General features: G+C 41.8%; 1 protein-coding gene across 1 annotated transcript; it reads right to left on the reverse strand.

Moving 5' to 3' along the window:
• Window positions 1-3,750: 3,750 nt before the first annotated feature.
• On the reverse strand, window positions 3,751-14,426 carry LOC123407096 (pre-rRNA-processing protein TSR1 homolog). Its single transcript, XM_045100140.1, has 21 exons — window positions 14,232-14,426; window positions 14,026-14,111; window positions 13,238-13,315; window positions 13,003-13,134; window positions 12,717-12,767; window positions 12,480-12,620; window positions 12,280-12,402; window positions 12,081-12,158; window positions 11,294-11,383; window positions 11,102-11,221; window positions 10,797-10,880; window positions 9,958-10,056; window positions 9,681-9,869; window positions 8,821-8,896; window positions 6,533-6,636; window positions 6,175-6,434; window positions 5,636-5,722; window positions 5,249-5,476; window positions 4,379-4,457; window positions 4,235-4,298; window positions 3,751-4,149 (listed from the first exon to the last, which is right to left on the reverse strand). Exons 1-21 carry the CDS (start codon window positions 14,311-14,313, stop codon window positions 4,037-4,039), a joined length of 2,364 nt encoding a protein of 787 aa, XP_044956075.1. The 5' UTR covers window positions 14,314-14,426; the 3' UTR covers window positions 3,751-4,036.
• Between the last annotated feature and the right edge of the window lie 2,329 nt (window positions 14,427-16,755).

Genomic DNA, 16,755 nt, shown 5'->3' on the forward strand with positions numbered 1-16,755 from the left:
ATAAGTCATTTTACAGATTTCATCAAGGAACTACATACGGAGCAAAATAAATGAATCTATACTTTAAAGTATGTCTACGTGCATCCGTATATAGCTCCTTAATATAAAAAATTAAATAGACTTATATTTAGGAAAGGAATGAGTAGTACTCTGCACAAGTTAGTTGTAGCTCTTGTATGCTCGTCTCCTCTTGATCTACTGATTTTCTAAGTCGAATTGCTAGTTGATTTTATAATGGCAATGTATTATATACTACTGTAGATAGATGCATCTGAAAGTGTCACAAAGCCTATCTTCTCCAGATTCAAGCAATTATAGTATCACCTAACGCGCCAAACCTTTGCAACCTAACATAAAACTCCAGCACAACCTGCGCAGATTATAAAATGGCAGCCACGCAATCTAGGAAGCAGACGATCTATTTTATACTACTCCCTCCATTTTTAAATATAAGTCTTTTTAGATATTTTATTAGAAGACTACATACAAAGCAAAATGAATGAATCACACTTTAAAATATATTTATATACATCTGTATGTAGTCCGTAATGAAACATCTAAAAAGACTTATATGTAGAAACGAAGGAAGTACATTGATTAAGCAGCCACGCAATCTGCACTCGACATGGGAGGTGCTGTTATATTTTGTCGATTCTATAATGCCACACTGGTATTTGCTTTGATGCTACTGGTTTATTCTGCTTAAATTCTTGCTTTTCACAATTGGTGAACCGCTTTGCCGGCATTGGACAATACTCTCTCTGTCCATCCCTCGAGCTTTTGCCATATTCGGTCTTCTAGAGCAACTCTAGTGGAGATGACAATTTTGGTTGGAAAGGTCACTCCATATTGAGGTAAATACATTGTAAGTGCCATAATTTGTTTGACGCGTTCAGTATGGTTCCTAAGCTTACAAAATCGATGTCATAACTTGTCCCCCGTTCAAATACAGTGCCTCATCGCGTATTTAGCCGTATGCAGTGCATCCGTGGCATGCCAGCATGTCGCAGGCCCACATGTCAATGGTTGGGGGCACGCCACGAGGATGTCATGCTGATTCTTTTACAGGGAACCCCTGCAGTGTAGTTTATAGTTGTAAAAAAGCCCTTGTTCTTGTATAACCCTGGATGGCCAGTTCCCTCAGTTCTCAAATCAAAAAAGGAAATCCCTAATTCTATACACACGACGACGGCGGCGGCGCCATCTTCTTTGATTCGTCGTTGCTATTTAGCCGGCGTGGATCTAGACGAGGAGGACAGAAGGCGGACGTCATTTGTCTACCCCCCCCCCCCTTCCTCATTCGTCGTTGCTATTTTACTGAATTTAGGACAACTTTGATCCATGTTTTAGGTGACAACCTCTCCACCCACGCGTATGCAGCAAGGCTGTGATCCTTCATCTGCTCCATGTTCCTATTGTAAGCAATTTCATGTGTGGATCTTGCTGTTGCCCATAGATCATTTTTCAGCTGTTCTCCCTTGTGCAATTTCATGTGTGCAGTCAGAAATGGGGCAGTAAGAGCTTTCAGGTCCCAAGCCTTGGTGCATGTGTGATTGTCAAGGTATTTCTTTATCTATATGCTACTACTCCTGTTATCTTTGCGTGCCTTCAAATACCAACTACATACAGGCTTGCATACTGCCTCAAATTTGGTGGATGCATTCCTTATCTTCTTAACCTTTACTCTTTTTCTCACACTGTATGCAACCACAGCAAGCCTGAGCTCTTTCATGTCACCAAAAATCATGCCAACTTTAAAAACCGGTCCGGTGCTTTTAGGTCAGTAGATGGATTGAATGTGCTAAATTTGTGCCTAAGCTTGTCTCCTTCTTCTTTCGACAAGTTCAAATGGTTGTCATCTAGGGCATCTTCAGGAAGTTCACCTTCAAAGTCATGCACAATCTCCTTCTCTCTATGATCATCAACATCTTTGTCTACATTGTTATCAAACAGATCATCATCACCTTCTGCTACTTCATAATCACTCTCATAGAAGTCCTCATCTGTTTCAACTTCTTCATTGGCATCATCTCCATGTTCTTCACTACTGTCATTTGCATCTTCAGCACCATTGTCATCACTCTCACAATTGCCATCTTCTTCCTCAAACTCCTGATTTGTAACATGTGAGCTATTGCCTTCACCAAATGACATAAATCTTTTTGCTTTCTTGTAGTTACATCTCATATGTGTTGGAATTTCTGGTTTGTCAAAGCAGGGGTACGTTTTCTTTACCCATTGCCGACCTAACTGGAGTAATAACCCTTGGGAGCTCAGGCATCCCCACTCCCAACACATCATCAGTGCTTAGTGACTCTAGGGTGTCACCATGATCTACCAGTAGGAGCAAGTTTTTGTGATCCACAGTTGCAGCAATCATAAGGATAATGTCTGCATCACATGCAATCAACTGTAGGCCATCACACAAAGAATTCCTAGGTTTGCTCCCATACACATCAATCTTGGAGATTGCTCTGTTATATCCCAATTGAAGAAGGAAATCGTCAATCCACATAATTGACCGAGTATCACTGTCACAACCATCAAACCAATCGACTTCATGATCCATGTAGGTCATGTTGCTATCACTTCCACAGAAAAAACCCTTTGTGATGGATCTCAACCGAGAACAGTCCATCAAATTGCCCTGCATTACAAAATAGCAAAAGGTTTCAGTTAAATGCAGTGCACGCACTTTTACTGTACTGCACAAATAAGAGAACTATTATATCCTATTTCGATGGCCACATATCCAAGATCATCCCCTTTCAAATAAAAAGTCCCGTCCTTGATAACCCCCCAAAAAAACCTAGCCCTATTACGCCTGAAAAGGGGCCAATGCAGTCCACAACAGTAGGAAGAACAGACAATGGAGGTACTAACTGTAGGAAGGAGGTCCCTCGCTTGGACGTCGACAACGCGGGCCATCCATCACCGCGGCTGCCGCCGCTCGCCGTGCCGTGCCGCACCAGCTTCGCCACCGCCTTGGAATGATCGGGAAAAGAGGAGAGGGTACGAAGAGGTGGCGGCTCAGACCGAAGGTGCAGGGGATTAAGGATACCTACGTGCAAAAGTGAACACCTCTCTGTTCCCGCTGTTAGAGGGGCTTTTTTGTGACTTTAAACTACGCTACAGGGGTTTCCCGTAAAAGAATCAGCACGGCATCCTCGTGGCGCGCCCCAGCCACTGACATGTGGGCCTGCGACACTCTGGCATGCCATGGGTGCGCTGCATATGGCTAAATACGCGAAGATGCACTGTATTTGAACGGGGGACAAGTTACGACACCGATTTTGCATATTTTACAAGTTTAGGAATCAAATTGAACGCGGACAAGTTAAGGCACTCACGGTGTATTTAACTCATCCATATTTGAAGGCTGTGAGGCATTGGGTCGGAGGGTGCTTCAACCGCCAACCTCTCACGCGGGACTGCGGGAGGAAAGAAATTTCACCTCCCACCTCATCCTTTATTCTAGTACTCGGTGCAAGTTATTTGTAGCTCTTGTATGCTCATCTCCTCTTGATCTATTGATTTGTAAGTATAATTGCTAGTTGATTTGACAATAGCAATGTTTAATATAATATAGTATCAAAAATGCTTTTATATTATGGGACGGAGGAAGTAGATGCATCTGAAAAGTGTCACAATGACAATGGCAGCCATGCAATGTCTTCTCGTTACAAAAACAAAAGAAAATCAATATTAAATTCAGAATGAGCTATGCGTCACACACAAGCACATGGCTGGTGCAAGAAAACAACACACTATATTGAGAGGTATTATCAGTATGCCCAAAATTCAGCCATGTTGGCAACATAAACGGACAAAAACAGTTAAGACAGTACAACACAAGGCAAAGCTGAATCTCCCTCCGTCTTTGGTACAACAAGTTGCGTTCTCGTCAGACCATATGAGCTGCATCAACAAGCACCCACCACCGCTCCACTTCTGTTATGGGCTACGGATACAATCCCCCTAGAGCCAGAAGCTCATTCGCAATCTTTATAGACGTATGCCAAGCGTGCGAGTATTCTTATATTTGATGATAGAAATGTTCTGGCCATTTGGGGAAAGCTCGTTTGAACAAGCTCATACACACGGTATCGTGCTGCTGGACGCTGCTGTTGAATATGCATTTCATCGAACCTGGCGACAAGAATAGAAAGGGTCAGGCACATAAAACCGGATCAAACTGCACCAATACATCAGCGGCGGGATTAGTCAAACATACCATGGGTGCCGACAGTCTCCTTGATCCGGCCGCGTTTGCCATGTTTCGTCCACAGCTCAACAGGCTGCAAAAAGATAATGGTGTGTGTTACTAGCATTGAAGACAAAGTGATAGGATACATCGATACAACACCGAAACACTCACCTTGAACCATCTGACGTCTTCTGGGTGGTGGAACATGTACCGCACCATTGCTTTGAGTTTCGAGACTCTCTGGGGATACCTGCACAAGTTGTCAAATCAGACAGCATTGATTAGATAAAACCAAAACAAGAGCCGTTAAAGGGGGCTACATACGGCGCAAAATGAGTGAATCTATACTCTAAAGTATGTCTATATACATCCGTATGTAGTCCCCTAGTGAAACCTCTTAAAAGACTTATATTTAGGAACGGAGGGAGTACAACTTGTTATTTTAGCTTTATTTTTATTTATTACATTTCAATTTCCCTTCTTCCTATCCTGAGTTAGGTGTATGCACAGAACATACTGTAACAGTTGGTTTAGCTCTATTATTCTATCCTCCAACCAAACAAAATTGCAAGATATGTTCCCATTTCTCCATAGATGAATCTCCTTCTACATATAGCACTGATGGTATAGATAAGAGTAGTTTCAGAAACCAATTGCCCCATATTTTGACTATGAAAGAAAGTAGGTCCACTTAAAAGGCCTCCATCATAGGAGAAAACTTAAAGATACCTCCTGGTTAAGCCTACGTCATCCCTCCACCTCTAACACAGGGGAGGGACTTGGAGCCAACTGGGGCTCCATGACTATGATGGGAACCAAATTTTGTATGAACGCAACTACACATAATATAATTAATTCAAAAAATTCAAAAAAAAAAAACATTTAACGATCCTACGAATGGAACTGTGTGGATACAAGTACAGAAATATGACATTCAACAATCAGTTCTAAGAATGAAACTGTGAGTACATAATACTGGTAGGAAAACAATGAACAAGTTGCAGGCATATTTGCCTAGTAAAATATGCTACCAAAGCTTACCCAGTCAATACAATTTTTTTGAGAATAATCTGGTCAGGATCCACACTTTTCAGTGTACCTACTGCAGCAATGACAGGTTGTTGCCCATCTATGTTCTTCAAAACAATCAGAGGAACGGGTGGAAAGGAAATTGGAGCATAGACGGAGGCAATAGAAAATCGCCCATGATGTAAAAATCTCTCCATCTTATGCTTATTGCAATTGATGTTGTCAGATGAAAATAGTGGCCTAGAAAAGGGACAAAACAATCAGTAAGATACTTCTCTGGTTATACAGTGCAACGACATGCCTATACAAAATAAGAGGAAGAAAATCTACTCCCTCCGATCCATATTAATTGTCGGAGGGAGTATATTATTCTCAACGGTATGGCTGAACTTTCATTACCTTGCCGTAAACTGCCGGAACCCAACATTGAAAATAAGAGGTTCCTTACTTCTGATAGGAGCTTCATAGGAGTCATGTTTTTTTATGCTGCAATAAATAGCAAGTGCCAATTAAAGCTCAGTGCAGGGCATTTTAGCATTATATATTCAGCAAACAAATATTTTGAAACCCAAGATAATGCACATAATGTGTACAATAAGACAACAGTCAACACAAAACTAGTGGAGGTTTACTGGCTTACTATTGTCAAGTTAGTATGAACATCCTACACAAGTCCACTTTAGTTGCTAAGGGAATCCTGAGGAATAACACAATTACTCCCAAACTTACACTAACCAAACATCCGAATTTTATTGGACCGTCTATGAGTGCTTTGACTGAAACTGTGTTATAGCCTGTTCACATGTACATCATGCCAATATTAATATAAGCACGCGCCAACAGGATCCAGTCAATAAAAATTAATACACAACTTAGTATGCATACTTACAGAAAACTGGACCACATGAGTTTGTCAAATAGATGAAAAAAATGAATACCTGAAATGAAGAACTGAAATTTTCGACTCATGTTGAAGAAGACCAGAAACAACCACAGGTAATTTTCTTGATGGATGACAAAGTTTGGAGGCAACATCTGTAGGAACATTTTTCACGTGAAGCATTACGTATGATCCTATTCGAGCACAATCCTTTGAGCTTTCTTCATCTAGCTCGGCCCTTTTAGCAAGCACATGCTTTTGTGTTCGTGTAAACTTATCGAATGCAAATATTCTTGCATATTCAGGTGGCAAAGATTCCTGAGGTCAACAAAATGAGGAGAAACAACCACGTCACATGACATACATAAAGTTCATATTAAATTTGCACTAGCCAGTAATAGCAAAATCATACGCACCTTAGGATCCCAGGATGATGTCCTAAATGATTTTAGTCCTCTGTATTTTGCAAAACGTTTTCTTGCCGGGACATCTAAGGGTGTCTCCACCTCATCAGGAAATTCTGAAACATTATATAAGATATGCATGTCATTTTTCGGAATTACAATAGTGTATAGGGTTAGTAACAACCCTGGAGCTAGAAGTCAACCAAACAGGCATCAACTGGAACAATTAATAAGACTAGAGACTTAGGTTGATTCCTGGGCAACCCCTCCAAGGAGTAATTACAATGACACAATGATTCTAACAAGAATCTTGGTCTTGGCAGTTCCAAGCCCAGGTTCTTTATCCACAATATTTTTTAATGGCCCATTTTTATCTTCAAGTAATTTTCGTATACACAACTTTTGGGCCAATGGACACGCAAAACCATTTAACTTAGCTTGATATAATGATAACTTTTGGGGCAATGGGTCAAGAAACTCAGTTCTGTCACCTCAAATTAAATACAATGGGATATGACAGATAGAACCCTCTTCCATCCCACATGTCAGCACACTAGCAAGTGTCGTGTACAATAGTTGTGGCAGTTGGCACAGCTATCATCGTCGCGGTTTGTGAGCCATGAGTAAGCGGTGTAGGCCCATGAACAGGGTGGCACAAGGGTTCATTGGTGGTAGTAGCTTAAGGGATCACGGCAATGAAATTTAAAGTGGCTGTGTGTGTTAACATTGCCCGAAAAGTTATGGTCACGGGGAATTTACTCTTATGTTCCTTCCTTCACATAAGAAAACCAAAGCAACCATAACTCTTCAAAATTAATTAATGACACGCCAATAATAGGGTGATAAAAGGAAATAAAATTAGCTTCCTAATTCATGCTGTCATCTGTCATACCAAAGATTAATTTCTGACAACCTCAACTCTCCATATGGCAAATTAGCATCGAATATGCTTTTGAAACATGTAGTGTCCTCAAAAAGATCTCAAGAATAAAGACTATTACGATCTGGGTTCTCCAAAACCGAGTTTTGTGGAGGCTTCCTCGGCGTGCCGGCATCACGGCAGCTCGACGGGCCGGCTGGGGCGGCGGCTGGCTTTCCGTTGTCGGCTCATCTGTAGGCGGCCCGTTTCGACCTTCGGTCCCTCTCCTCGTCGTCTGGTTGCTACCTTCGTCGTAGGTTCGGCCCTCCCCCGACTACGGTCCATCGCTTGTCTCGCACCCGGCAGTAGGACCGACCTCGTCTCACGCCGGTAGCAGGACCGACCTCGTCTCGCGCCCGACAGCAGGACCGTGCTCGTCTCGCACCCGACAGCAGGACCGTGCTCGTCTCGCGCCCGATGCCGCAGGACGGGTCGATGGAGGCCAGTTTTGGCCGGTCTATGGGGTTTCGGCGTTGGGGACAGCCCAGGGGTGCAAAAGGCGGGTCCTTTCCGCTCGTATCTTTGGTTGGGGGTAGCAGTGGGTCTTAAGTGGGTGGTGTCCAGGTCTAGGATGCCGGGGCGGCGGCCCTGGTGGTGGTGCCACGGTGCTCATGGGCAAAGCCCGTGGCTAGGTGCTGCCTGGTGCCCATGGCCGTGTGGGCGGCGTGGTCACCGGGGTGTGGCGTCAGGTGGTAGTGAATATTGGCCGAGGTGAAAACCTGATCTATCTTCGGACAGACCGGCGACGGCATAGCTCGTTCCCTTCTTGAAGGCGTCGTCGCGGTGATCCTCGGGTCGGGCAGTGGCGGCATTCTGGTGTCGTAACCTTCCTGAAGGCGCCACCTTGAAGCACACGGTTCATCGTATGCAGCTTCATCTCTTCGCGGTGGCATGTTCACGGTTGAGAACTCCGGTTGCTCTTGTAGTACTAGGTAGTGTTGCTGCGCTCGGCGCCTATGTTTTCAGCCTTGGGTGTGTGCGTGTGTTGTGGTGGCGTGCGTTTGTATCTGAGATGTGATGGGTCGTTGCTTTATATATAAAGCGGGGCGAAAGCCTTTTTCGGTAAACCGAGTTTTGGCACTGGGAATTAGCTGGAAACGTGTACCAGCAAACCAATAAATAAAAAACAGGAACCAGGTTTTAGACCCTCCATGTGGTGTGCTTACCAATGTTCAGGATATCGTTAACTGGTACCATATCGGTCGGGTGCTGGGTAGGGATAAATAGGCGAATCGGCCGATAAATCAGTTAATCAGCTATTTTCGGTGACCCACTGAGTAGCGATTAACTTAACGAGATGCCGATTAACTGGCCAATATTTGGAACATTGATGCTTACTAAAAGGGATTTTAAACACTTGAAGGCAATTGAAAACCCATACCTTCATCATCAGCATTAGATTCTTTGATTCTCTTAATGTCTTCCTCTATCTGCTCTTTGGTAAGATTTTCATCATCCTGCAAATGCATAAAGGATACATTTAGTTTGAGGCGTGTAGCTAAAAACTGATGAAGGAATCCAAAGAGTAAAATAAGAAAGAACAGTAATTTCAAAAGGCCAACAAGCCACACCTCGGAATTTACAGAACAGCAGAGAAGAGCAAAACAGTACCCCAGGAAGATAATGTTCCCTCCATACAAACAGTTCATGTAAGGTTGCAAAAGGAGGACCAGAAAACTTCTGTGAATTATTTAAATTTTACTAATTAATTTAAGTAACTTAAGTTGATTTAAGTTGAGCAAATATATAGTATAAAAATATCAAGTTGAGTAAGTGTACGTTTGAATCCCTCATTTTAAAGGTAATTTGGTACAATGAATCATGTCATGAAAGTTTTACACCTTTAACAACCTATCTGCATCCAGACATAATATTAAAATGTTGCCCATATCTAGTCCCAACCGGATCCAGATAGCGTGGGCAATATCGGTCCAGTCCAGCGCCACTAGGAACTATAGTTCTCTAGGTAGGAGCATTGGAGTTTCTTCGCTAAATCCTTCTTACATAATCCCTCTCACCCTCCCTGCCCACATTACATTTTTTTCTATCATGCAAAACCAGACACAAACAAAAAAACATGGCAAACAAAATGTGGAGGGAGGAAAATAAAAACATAAGCATTCCAAAGGCAAGAGTTGTATGGGTATGTACCAGCTAAATCAGTAAAAGGCTGGTGAATGGAGCAGGTGCATTAAATAGTATAACATCGTTAGATCAACAGCAAGAAATAAGATAACTTACTCCCATCTCGGTACCCCCAATAGTTTCTTGATCAAATTTCTCTGTGAAGTGAGACACTGCATCTATATCTGAACTATCACTGTCGTGCTCTGAGTGATCTTTCTCATCAATTACCATTCCAGCACCATCTGGATTGTCATTCTCAGAATCATCACCTTCACCATCTGTATCATCAACAATCCAAGCAGCCTGCCAATAGCACCAATATTATTTTTAAATAAAAAATATCATGGGCTATACTAAGAGTAAATATTCAATATTGAATAGCCTTGTGAACCTGGTATTCTGATGTGCCGCGAGGAAGTTTCCTCTTTACAACCCTTCTTTGTTTATTGCTTTCATAGGCTTCCTCCATCTCAGCTTCTGTTGGCCAAGTCTAATCAAATACAAATAATACTGCACATTAGTACTTAAAATTGATTTGCCTAGTTTGACTTGTACTCCCTCCGTACCTAAATATAAGTCTTTTAAGATATTTCACTAGGTGTCTACATACGGAGAAAAATGAGTGAATCTATAATCTAAAGTATGTCTATATACATCCGTATGTAGTCCATTAATGAAAACTCTAGAAAGACTTATATTTAGGAACGGAGGGAGTACTTGAAAAGAAAAACAATGTCATCAACAAATATAAGGCGGGGAACTTTTGAATTGACGTAATATGCACAACAAGGAAAAACAATGCAATTCATGAGAATCTGCAGCATGAGAAGTGTAAAGTGGATCATATAAAAATCTGACAAATGCTCCCAAAAAAGATGGGCCCAACAAAAACAAATATACCATTAAGTTTGCTATGCTTAAGCATATACCATATGTACTGAAACATGTGTTGCACCTGCTGAAGGAAAAGACCATTTTTAAGAACACATCCAATACAGAATCAGTAGGCCATGTGCCAAGCATCTCATGTAAAGAAACAATTCATCAAACCAAAAAGGAACACTTCAGTGCCACGTGTGATTAAATTTGGAAGTAATCACTGTCCAACAGAAATTAAGGACTAAACTGAAGTCCTGAAAAGGACAACGATTTCCTTTTTCAACCGCAAAAGTGAAAGAACACAAAACAATGGCTTATTAAATCGATAAGTTAGATTGGGGAAATTATCACCTGCTCTCCTGCAAGAGGATCTGGAATATTTTCAACAAGTAATGGTTCCTGATTCAAGGGGTCTGGAACGAAGGTATCAATAATCTGAAACAGGCAAACAAAATGACAAGTTGCCGGAGCGTGATCAATAAAAACTGTATGTAAGATGGAAAAAAACAAGAACTCATATAGTGGATGGTTCTATATCATAATAACTTTTCTTCTTTTGAAAGTAAAAATTGTAGGGGAGGCCCTGACAGCATGTCGTAATATACATGTAACTGCATATCCAATTTCTAAAACTCTGCATTTATCCTATAACAAACCTGAATTTGATTATCATCTGAATCCATTACATCGGAGTTTTTCCTCTCACTAACAGGACATGGATCCTTGAGGATATCAATCTGTCCTAACTGAAAATCACCAGCACCTGACACATGTACCTTTGATGGAGCAGGTGTTAGAACAAGAAGCAGATAAGACTACAAATAAAAGTTAAAACAAAGATCACCCACAAGCTGATTCACTGAAAGATTGTGGGCCCGCAGATATCCAGACACAAGCAAGGTGCACAATCCCATACTGTCACCTGGTTTTATGCAGGCCTGAAAGAAAGATCTTAAGTTAGCATCATCAATTGTCAAATAAAAAAGGAGGCAGGTGCACGTAAACTTTGCAAGAAGCAAAGACTAGAGTTGGGTGATATTGTACAGGTAGTAAACTTGAGAGATAACAAAATACATGTGATAATATTAAAGGAAAATCTAATGAAAAGTACGATTTGCTTTGATATTCAGCATTTCAGCCTAATTTGTAACTGAAATACGGGATTGCAACCGTAACTGCAATTCTTAGAGGGCATGGTGGGAGCGTCAAATTAGAACTCCTCTGCACAGTGGAAGGTGAACTCACGGAAGTTTTTTGTGTACAAAATTAGTGAGAATATAGTCAGTTGGTCTAGAACTTACAAGAACAAGCACAACCATGAGTTATATTTTTTTATTGTTAGGCCTGCAACTAATTTTTTGGGAATCAAAGCCAATGTGACAAATCACAACCTAAGTATATTAAAATTTGAGCTACAGTATAATCCAACAGTACTATTGAGCAAGACAAAGAAGAGGAGTATGAGTCAATGTACTTTATCCAAGTGTTTCAACAGTATCATACTTGCACAGAAACAGTACTCTCAAAGAAACTTCTAAGATGAGAAACATCAATATGCAGTAGGGCAAACGTTTATGTTACGACAAAATTACAGTTAACAACTTTTTGATGAAAGTGAGATGAAGTTCTTACAACCTCCTCAGACATAACATAAGGTCTCTGATTTCTCCAATGTGGTGATGAAAGATGTTGCTCCTTGAAAAGCCGCATGAACTGGAAAATTTTAAATCGGTGATAAATAATCAGAATGAGCATTAGGACTATAGAATAGAATACATAAAAGAAGGAAAAGTCATCATGTTTCTCCATTTAAAACAAACAAAAGAAAATTTACCATATGGAAATCATCCTTAGTTTCTGCTGCATAGAACCTGCAATCTTCAGGCAGCTCTGGAGAAAGGAAAGAAACCGCTGCTTTCTTCAATTCCTGCTTGCTTTTGGTATCTGATGGAAGATCCTGATAATATTAAAGAATTAAATTGGTACTCGCAAGATAGCGCTTTGAGTGAGAAAAGCTCGGTATGGCAAACTTACACGAATGAAAACAGCTGTACTAGGTAAGCCCACGGCTCGAAGAACAGATAGACATTGTGATCCAAACTCATCAACCGGATTGCCTGAATCGCTGTTGTATAATGAATTTGCCGACACTACGAATGCTAACAAATCAGCAACCTAGGTAGGAAGATACAATTTGCATGTTCGATATTAGAGTTAAGAAATTCCAAAGAAACATGATTGTGCCATACTGAGTTTGGCCGAAGAGCATACCTTTGCCAGTTCCATGCATGAGGTGAGATCGCCATATGGTGCTTGCAGTACCTTAACAAATATCATGAATATAAAATAATGAAATTGACTAACTAAATTTGATAAACAGAAAATACTAAACAGTAAAATTAACGCAAGTACATATGTAATGAGAATTATGTGCAGCCCAGTCATGGCCAGACATACAGCAAAATGATGCAAGAATAGGCACAAAATGGAATGGTTGAAAATAAATGTTTGCATTATGTACCAGGCATCTTTATTACTCTATTCCTACTGAACTAACCGTGGTTCGAAGTTTATAGGCAGGAGAGGCAACGGTGTTGGAAGTCAGTTTCTCATCTCCTCCTGCTGCAAATGTCAAAAGATCTTCTGCAAGTGGTCCAACATTTGCAGATGAGGAAAGGCCACAAAGAACCTGCAATAACCAGAGATTAGATTATATCTATTGTGTGACAGCAAGAAACAATAAAATAGGCCAATAGTGTAGGACAACGAGAGCAAATATCAAGAATACTAACAATAATACGGGGTGCACTCGAGGAGCCATTAGATGACCTCTTCTCCTTTAGCAAGGCTGCGCGTTTCTGATCACGAATCTGCGACCCAAGTTAAAAATATTTCAGGGAATAGGATAAGAATGGAAAATGATGATAGTAATGATCAAACTCTTTAAACATCAAATCGATGAAAATCCAACAGAAAACATATCCAACAACATAATAGAATTCATTTGGATGACAGACACGTAGCTTAAAAATAATACACAGTGAACGAAGATAATGTGCAGTTGAAATGAATTTTGTGAGGCTGCCCTTAATCTAGAAAGAACAGAGAAAGGTTGGAAGAAGAGAAGTTGATTAAATTTTAAGCCAAAGCAAATTTTATCAATTAAATATTCTTTACACGGCACGAGCCCCTACTGCTTGTTGGCAGAAGAAACATTTGAGCTCAACCAAAACAATTTATACAAATTGAAGCAATCTAATAGGCAAAATGCAGAAGGTTACAGTTTCACCTTTGCAAAATTAAGCTTATAGTTAGTCAACAGAAATCTGGCTTCAAAATGGTCGAAACAGGACGGAGCTCAATGAAAGCGAACAAATTCTAGTACTTCACTTGCGCCTAGTATAATCGCTAGCAAGTACTACCAAACAGCATATACAGGATACGAACAATAGTCTAATAATAAAAGAAAAAATGTAATCATGCAGGGCCTCAAATTTCGTCAGGTCTATCATATAGCCGAAGCTTGACCATCGCAGCTAAAGCACAAAAGGGGGCAGCTCGCTGAGCTAGAGCGTCTCACCGCTTTGCTGTGCTGGAGACGCGCCGCACGGGCGCCCTTGACTGCGGCGCGGTGGCTGCCCACCGGCTTCCCGCTCCTGACCTTATCTGCGGACACAGCAGCACCCGGCAGAAGTGAGATTTGCCGTTTTAAAGACGGGAAAAGCGATGTGCAAAACGTAGGGAGCTCGCGAGAGAGGGAGAAGCAGGAGTCTAGCTGTGCTGTACCGATCTTGTGCGAGTGGCGGGAGGCCTTCGAGGCGAAGCGCGTCTTGTGCGCCTTGTTGACCTGCGAGCGAGCGCCGCCCATCTCGCCGGCGGCGGGGCAGGTGGTGGGCGCGTTGGGGTTTAGGGCTTGGGTTGCTGTGGCGGCGCGCACGAGAGGTTGAGCTCTCCGTCGTTGCCTGCTGGTTTTGTTTTGCCAGAGAAGATATTGGGCCTGTCGTGGGCCACTTTTTTGGGCGAACACGGAGCTCGCGAGAGAGGGAGAAGCAGGAGTCTAGACAGTAAGGGCCTCTCTTTGGGACTACTACACTCCATCAAAATCAGTTCCGCTCCATCAAATTCACTTTAAAGCAGTTTCATATAGAAGTTGCAACCATTTTAAAAGAATGTTTGGCTCTCATTTAGCTCCAGCTTTACGGATGGAAAATTTGGTGAAAAGGATCTATTTGATTGGATGAGAGATAAGAAACGAATGGGTATCCACTTACTGATGGCAGTGGTGGGTAATTTTCTTCCAACTCCAGCTTCTATAATTTTATGGAGCATCTCCTAGGGAGCTTCACAAAAAACAAGGAGTTGGACCCGAGATTCTAGTTTTTTTTAGAGCGGTATATCGTGGAGCTACCCCGTTTGGCTTAAGTTTTCTAGAGCGGAGCTGAATTTTCTGAAGCAGAGCAGTCCCAAACAGGCTCTAAACCGCGGTTTTCAGATTACGATAAACGTGTTTTAAACGTCTGTCTTGAGTTGCAGCCGAACAAATCCCTCAAATTTAAACTGTAAAATCAAATATTCATTTATAATTTTTTCTCTACTTTTTTTCTTTTTCTCGTCCGTGTTCATGATCACCTAGATCGCTCCTACGAAGTCGACGGACATCACACGAAGCGGCCAAATACGGAGCCACTAGCATCCACGACGGCTCTCACGAAGCGCTCGTCATCGTAGATGAGCTAGCTAGCTCCTCTGTTGCAGTAGCTAGCTCGAGTCGATCCAGGATCTAGCTAGCTAACTCCTCTATCATCGTAGCTAGCTCCTCCGTAGTTGCTCGAGTTCCGGGCGAGTTTCGTGGCGGAAGGTCAACGGAGCCCGTGTGCGTATGGTGGAATTCCCTTGTCGCGTAGAGTTGATCGGTTTTCAGGACACCCTCAGTTTTGCCTCAAAGACTGTAAATAAAGGGTCGTGGGGTGGATTCTCATGGGCGTGAAAGAAGTTTACAAGTTTGACCACTTTTATGGGATCTATTCAAGGTGTTTTTTGACACTGCGAAACTAAATACATTATTTTTATGGGTTTGATCACTTTTAAGGGTTGTGCAAGAGATGCTCTAAGACTACTCATAGTGGGGAGTAACATGAATGTTATTAATCTATGTTACTATCTTCTTCTCGGAAAAAAATGTATGTTACTACCGTTATATTGGAGAGTAACATATGTGTTGCGTCATGCAACACTTTATTTATTAACTTATCGATTCATCTTGTCTTGATATGTATGATGTTACTCATCTCATCATTAAATCATTGCTGCATAAGCAAATTTGCTGAGTTGGACCTTATGTTACTGTTAAAGTTACTCTCACTATAAGTAGTTTAAAGCCTAAAACGTAAAAGCACCCCAAGTCTCGCAACTTGTCTAAAACGTGATGATTTAGTACATGTTCGACAACGCTCCCGCAACCACCTTCTCCAAGATTGGAGTTGAGCCGAACAGCTCTGACTCCGTGGATTCTAATATTGAGAAGCGACTCGACCACATGGTGTAAAAACAGAGGAGTTGAGAAGTTGGCCTTTCCCAACTCTAAAAATTGAAGAAGCAAGAGTTAAGACATATTACAACGAGATGCCACCGCTAAGTGAGTTTGTAGCGTACCAATTCGCTCATTCTTTTTCTCTCTCCCTTTTTTCTCCATCTTCTCCCCGACCAGATGTTCCACACATGCACGAGGAGATGATGCTGGAAGCGAACAGGTCGAACGATTTCCGAGACATATTGGGCCACCTGCGCTTAAATGGGTCGGAGGCCTCGTATAGCGACCAAATCAAAAAGTTGTCGTGTCGAACGATTTTTGAGTCACCACGTGAAGCCAAAAGCCATGTGAGAAGCTAGATTTAGAAAAAATTGGAGAAGCTGGGAGGTTTCTGAACACGTCGTCCTCAAACTTGCACCACATGTGATGATTTGGTCCTAGGACAACCGAAAGCGACAAGTGGCGCCAGCTAGCCCGAGCTAGTCATCGCATGCACTTTTGCAGATTCCCCCTATTATTATTGCTAATTAATCTACACTACACACCTGAATTAAATTACGATGAGCTTCTATTTCACATTCGTTCCTCCCTGTCTTTGTTCCAGCTCAGAACGCTCCAAGCTCGCCACCATGGTTTCCTCGGATGATATGTCTAGCTCATCGAACGACGATTCCGTCACCAATCAGGTTAGTCCTCGAGTTTGTCAGCGAGGGTTAGGATTTCGATGGTAAATGGGGAATTTTACAAAGTCGATCTGGTTTTGTTTTAGCCTTCTACCAC

The sequence above is a fragment of the Hordeum vulgare genome, chromosome 7H (assembly GCF_904849725.1).
Source record: "Hordeum vulgare subsp. vulgare chromosome 7H, MorexV3_pseudomolecules_assembly, whole genome shotgun sequence".
Lineage (NCBI taxonomy): Eukaryota > Viridiplantae > Streptophyta > Magnoliopsida > Poales > Poaceae > Hordeum > Hordeum vulgare.